General features: G+C 40.2%; 1 protein-coding gene across 1 annotated transcript; it reads right to left on the bottom strand.

Moving 5' to 3' along the window:
* Positions 1-1,137: 1,137 nt before the first annotated feature.
* On the bottom strand, positions 1,138-2,820 carry LOC131679289 (ATP-dependent RNA helicase DDX47). Its single transcript, XM_058959993.1, has 2 exons — positions 2,526-2,820; positions 1,138-2,469 (listed from the first exon to the last, which is right to left on the bottom strand). Exons 1-2 carry the CDS (start codon positions 2,706-2,708, stop codon positions 1,171-1,173), a joined length of 1,482 nt encoding a protein of 493 aa, XP_058815976.1. The 5' UTR covers positions 2,709-2,820; the 3' UTR covers positions 1,138-1,170.
* Positions 2,821-6,561: the final 3,741 nt, after the last annotated feature.

Raw genomic sequence — 6,561 nt, 5'->3', positions numbered from 1 at the left:
CAGCTATCGAAAAAATGCAAACCATGATAATCAGGAGCCCTATTCTCACAGCCACGTCGCCCAGTGTCTAGAAGAAAATTTCCTTCTGTAGTCATTAGGTGACGTGACTGTGAGAATAGGGCCCCAGATACATGGTGGCCAGACCTACCGATTTATCGGTAGTCCTACCGATTTTGGTCTTCCCTACCGATTAACAGACGACCAAGGGAAAACTACCTATATTTTGTTATCTCCACCGAAAACATTTTCATTGATTTAGGACACATCCTACTCAACATTCATTTTTGGGTTGGATTTGGTCTGAGATCTGTGTTTTCAGTATTTTACAATTCTATGCAAACACTACGTTTTTGTGACAACCCGGCCTACCGATAAACTTTTAGTGACCCTACCGATATTAAGGAATTCTATCTGGCCACCCTGCCAGATATAACACAGGCTAAAAATTCAAATGTTCATAGAGTAAGGTTGCGACAATAAAGCACACCAGGCGACAGGACACTCACCACAAAAATATTCACTATAGATTTTGTTTGAAATAAGTATACTTATTTCAACGCTGTTATTATTGCCGCGTTAGTATAGCTATAACAAAATCCATGAATATTTTTTTGTGGCGTGTGTCCTGGGGACCATTCATAAATTACGTAACGCAAAAATTTCCCAAAATTGACCCCCCCTCCCCCTATGTAACAAATTGTCACAAATTTTTCCATCCCCCCGTCCCCTGTTACGTAACAAATTCCAAGAAAAACATTTTTTTTTCTTCGATGAAAACATGTTACGTAACGATCTAGTTAACACCCCCTCTCCCCTATGTCACAACTTGTCGCACCCCCTCCCCACCCCCTAAAAGCGTTACGTAATTTATGAATGGTCCCCTGTCTCCTCGTGTGCGTACAGTTTTGACTGAGCTACATTCCTACAATCTCGCACGTTCCTATTGTTGTAAGCCTCACTGTCTACATTGGACAATTACGAGTTATACTTCAAAAGTTGCTTCCAGTTTTTGAGATCTCACAGTAACAAATTTCCATGTTATTAAGCTTAATAGAATCCCTTTTTAGAACAAATTTTAAATACAATCATAATTACATCAACACATCCGTGCAGTTCTTTCGGCAAAATTCAAACACCTTGTTACGCAGAGCCCACACGACAAGTCGAACTTTATTTCTTAAATTTGCCTTTTCCTTTCCCGCCCTGCTTTATCCGCTTCCGAGCTCCATTGAACTGTTCCGTATCGTCATCATCCGAATCATCACCCCGTCCACGATTCTTACGTTTGCTACCCTTTCGATCTTCTATGTCCTTCAGCTCGAGTCGTGCCGTCCGCTGGGCTTCACTAACTCGCTCCTGCAAAGCCATTACCTCGTCTTCCTCACACTTGAACTGTGGTAGCTTCTTGCCAAGCAAATGTTCGATCCGCTGGTACAACTCAACGTCGTACTGCGTTACAAAGGTGACCGCCTTTCCTGCACGCCCTGCTCGTGCCGTTCTACCCACCCGGTGGATGTAATCCTTGCTGTGAGTGGGGATGTCAAAGTTCAAAACCACATCCACGTGCGGTATGTCTAGACCCCGGGAAGCCACGTCCGTTGAGATAAGAATCTGACGATTTTTACCTTTAAACTTGTTCAATGCCGCAAGTCGATTATTCTGCGACATCTGACCATGTAATGGCACTGCGGCCAAACCAAGAGCTCGCAACATGAGCGCGGTACGAACCGTGTTGTTGCAGGTACTGCAGAATATCATAAAACTATTTCCAGCTAGTTCGTTCAAGATGTGAACCAGATAAACATCTTTATATTTGGCCGGAATGAAAATATAGTACTGCAGAAGTTTATCCACTGTTTGATACTTGCTTGAAACTTCCACTTTTACTGGATCTCTAAGTGATGCCCTCTCCAGTTTTTTCACCTTTTTTGTCATTGTGGCGCTAAACAAGAACGTTCTTCTCTCCCGTGGAATAACCTTTAGAATCTTATCCAGCTCAACCTCGAAGTCCAAATTCAAAATTCTGTCAGCTTCGTCCATGACCAAGTACTTGACTGCCTTCAGATTGAATCCTTTCGTATTTTCCAAATGATCTACCAACCGACCGGGCGTAGCGATAATAATGTGGGGCTTTCTGGCCAACTGAAGGGCTTGTGAAACCATATCCATGCCACCGACGACTACACAACATTTGACTCCTATGGACACACCAAGTGCCTCAAATTGCTCTGATATCTGATAAGCCAACTCACGAGTTGGTGTTAAAACAACTGCAAAGTATCGTTGTGGATTATCTAACAGAGCCTGCAAGATAGGTAATGCAAACGCTCCGGTTTTGCCTGAACCAGTTTCTGCCAGTCCGATAATGTCTTTTCCCTGTAAAGCCAATGGAATTGCTTCGCGCTGAATTTTTGATGGGACCTTCCACTTCAGCGCCCGACATGCCTCGCATAAGGTATCAATCAAACCCTGAAATTAACCGATATCATTGTGTGGTCTCTTAAAAAAACTTAAAAACAACTTACCATTTCTTCCCAAGTAACAGATTTCTCATCAGACTCAGCTTTCCCGGCTATTTCTTCATCACTATCACTTGGATCATTGTCGCCGGCACCATTCTGTTGATCATCCGTACTGGAGCCGGCTTCCATTTGATCTTCCTGCTCCAAATCGGTAAGGTTATCGTTTTCACTATCTGAACTGTACATGTTGAACGAAAATATTTAATAGTTTTGTAATTATTTATGGAAACGTTGGGAAATACAAAACATCGACGAAAACGTGTTTAGCACGACGACCAGATGACAACTATGTGACAAATGTGGCATGGCAACAAAACAAACAAAATAGGTTTTTGACAATCTAACTTTCGTCATACCCGCTTTTCACACATCCACTAAAAATCCGAGATGCCAAACCACTTTTGAAAAAATTGTGTTGAGCAGAGATGGGGCCATTCGTTCGCGAATAGTGATGTCTTATTTCTGCACTCGATTAACGCGAATAACCGATTAATTTCTAAAATAATCGAAAAAAATTATCAAAAAAAATTATCAAAAAAGACATTTATTTAAGTTACACACGCTATCAATCACTTTGGAAGCCATATATACTTTGATTAGTGTTACGTTACAATTAGAGAAAAATTGTATTACCTTGTTGGAAGTCATATCACAGACAAACAGACATAACACTCTAGAATTCACCATCGCCCACGTTGAAAACAGTAATTTTTAAAATATGTTAGTGTGCAGGAACGCCACACTTAGTGTGGTGGCGCTACGGCGCATTCTTATAAGCTTTCACGTAGTAGTCGGGTAAATAACTTTGTAAAAATGGGTCGCCGGTGCGAGTTTGTGATGTGTCAAAACAGAGAAGGTGCAACAATTGGAAAATCGTTTTTCCGGTTTCCACGCAATCCACAAATGTATGTAATTTATATATAGTTTTTCTAATGGTCCAAAATACAATAGGCTTGTTTTCAGCTGTGCGCTTTGGGTGCAACTTTGTTGCTCGGAAGAATTGTTGGAACGGTTCAATCTCGAAGGAATTGAATATGTAAAACATCGTTTATTATGTTCCGATTACTTCCAGTCGCTAGCGTACAAAAATCCTTCACATTCTCGACAAGGGTAAGCTAGATTCGTTAGATAAAATTAAAAGTGATCAACTCCTGCTATTTTAGACTACGGGATGGTGTGCTTCCGAGTATCTTTACTTCGCCCATATGCAGCGAATTTTATTCGGAAGTTTTGGATTTAGAACGAAGCGTGGAGGATGGTTCTAAGGGCGATCCATTGGAAGTTCCAATGCATGGGCAGAAAACGACTGCAAAATATTGTTTCGTGGATGAGATGGAGCGTTTAGATGAGATCGCAGAAATTTCTGCAGATGAACCACACGATGCTAATGTGTTCAATAACGTGGAGCTAAACACAGAGGCAGATGGCCAGATCGATTTTATAACAAATGATGATCAATCTGCAGCAGAAGTTTATCGCCTAGTCGAAACTGAGCATAATTTCAATACAGAGGCATATGTTACAGGTGAGTCACAAAATACATTATGGTATGCGACACTAATTGCGAAATTTGACATTATGATGACATAACAGCAGAGGTGACTGCAGAATATTATAAGTCACTTTTCATTTCCGAAAAGAACAAATGTTCGAAATTACGTTCAAAAGTAAAACACCTGAACAGAGAAGTACGTGAAGCAAAACGCAAATGTGCGTGGCGTCTAAGGTCCATGCGTTCGAGACAAAAGAAACTTAACGCGTTGAAGACGGAAGTTACTCTTTTGAAGAAGAAAACAGGGAAAGATGCGAAACTGTTGGATCATCTTAAAAGGAATAAGGTACTGCACAATAGCCTTCAAAATACTTCTAAGAAGTCAAAAGGGCACCGTTATAACCAGGAGACCAAAAAATTTGCCATTGGAGCATATTTGGCAGGACCTGCTGCATTTAGGTACATTAACGGTCGGAAGTATTGAAGCTACCTTGCAAAATGACCGTCAATCGTTGGAACTCGAGCATTCCTCTAGAACCTGGATTGAACATGCAAATCTTGCGTCGGATTGCGACAAAATTAGAAACATGCTCAAAAAAAGAAAAGGCAACTGTTGTTTCTTTCGATGGCATGGCTATCAAGCCAGAGTTGGTGTACAACGCCAAAACTGACACATTTGTTGGTTTTCCCTGCGACGGGGTCAAGAAAAAAATTGAAAAAAAACAATCCATTGATTCTTGCAACTGAGGCCATAGCTATAATGATATCTGGGATTAGCACTTTGGAGCCTAACCGTTGGTCAACAACAAGAATCGGAAAAGAGCAAGGCAAACGGTTCAAGCAGGTAAATGGTTTGTTAAAAATTATGCATTTTTGCAATAATGTCTAAAATTACAGGGTATTGGTTTCTTGTTGGCGCATAATACTCTGGGCAGTGACAAACAGCTTCTTGTTGTTGAGAAGATCGTAAAATCGCTCAATATTTACGGTCTACACCCATAAAGATGGCTAAGGAAGCAGGAGTAACACGAACGAAGCCAATAATGAACGTAGATGGATACAATATAGCAGTTATGTTCGACTCACCACATTTAATTAAAAGTTCAAAAAACATGCTTCTTAAACACAACGCAGTTTTCGAAGGCAAAATCGCATCTTTCACCAATATAGCTAAATTGTATGAAATAGATCGAGTTTCTATACCGAGGATGGTTCCAAAACTTGTGGAAAGATATATAAAACTCGCGCCTTTTACGGCAATGAACGTTGCTCAAGCAACAAGAACCTTGAGCGAATCTGTAGCAAAAGGGATAGAGTTTTATGTACAAAGCTTCCGAAATCGGCTCTTGTAACAGCATCATTTGCAAGCTTCCATGATATGCTATTCGATACCTTCAACTCTAAAACTATTGGCCAAAACTCCAAGGTAAAATACAAATATTTAAGCATAGTTCAGCGAAAAATAACAATTTCATTTACAGCCTTATCGTGCTGCAATATCCGATGAAACATGCCACTGGGCTTTCTTAGACTATGCTGAGAAGGTTCTGAAAGATATGTACTATACCAAAAGTTCATGTTTCAACATTAAACAGGTATGTTACATATAAAAATTTCATGGCTGATTCATCAAATAATGGAATTTTAGACCTCTAAAGAAGCCAAGTCGTTAACTGTGAAGCAACGCAAACCAAATTACATCGACGGTTTCATCGGAAACATATATGCTATTCGTTGGTTATGGAACAAGCTGAAACATGAGTTCGGGTTCGAGTACTTGTGCACTAACTTTTTGTATCAGGATGTGGTAGAAAACTTGTTTTCTGAAATAAGAAGACGATGCGGACGAAATGATGCTCTTAATGCCTATCAGTTCGCTGCCGCTTTCAAGTACGCAGCTATTTCTGCAAACGAAGATCTATCTTCCGACAACACTTCTGGGACAAATTGCGAAAAGGACGACGCGAATATACTGCTTGAAGAAAATGATATAGAGTCAACAGTCCAACAACATTTTGATTACAAGTTCAAGCCATTGGATTCAAACGCAAAGAAATATTCTCGAAGAGAACTTAACGGATTGATGTACATCATCGGTGCTGCGGCTGCAAAGATTCAGCACAAAAAATGTCGCAAACACCTCTCTATTGAACCCAGCGAGGTAGATAAGAACAGCTCACTGTATATTTTCTGCAGGATAAAAAATGCAACAACGCTTCCGAGCACCGTACTCTACAATATAGGATTCCAAGCATTCACCGTGTTCAAGCAAAAGTTTAAAAAGTTCCTATACCAAAATCGGCAGAATGTGAAAACACGGTTAAAGTAGTATCTTAGTTTCGATCAGTATGAAGCGTACGTCTGTCAGCAATGTTACGATGTCTTGGTTGATAAAATTTTCAACACGCTAATACAATGCTTTTTAAGGGAAGCCAAAACTGAATTGAAACAAAAAATACGATCTAAACGAACCTTAACGACAAGAAAGAGAAACCGTAAAGCTATTCGTATCAATTTGCCCGAATAAAGATGGATTAGACGTTTAAC

This window comes from Topomyia yanbarensis, chromosome 2 (genome assembly GCF_030247195.1).
Source record: "Topomyia yanbarensis strain Yona2022 chromosome 2, ASM3024719v1, whole genome shotgun sequence".
Classification (NCBI taxonomy): domain Eukaryota; kingdom Metazoa; phylum Arthropoda; class Insecta; order Diptera; family Culicidae; genus Topomyia; species Topomyia yanbarensis.
The sequence above is the reverse complement of the archived record's forward strand: the minus strand, read 5'-3'. Positions and strand labels throughout refer to the sequence as shown.

Coding starts and splice junctions, on each gene's coding strand:
- LOC131679289 (XM_058959993.1), bottom strand. CDS start 2,708: ATGTACAGTTCAGATAGTGAAAACGATAACCTTACCGATTTGGAGCAG. Junction 2,470..2,525: donor CTGTTACTTGGGAAGAAATG/GTAAGTTGTTTT, acceptor GGTTAATTTCAG/GGTTTGATTGATACCTTATG.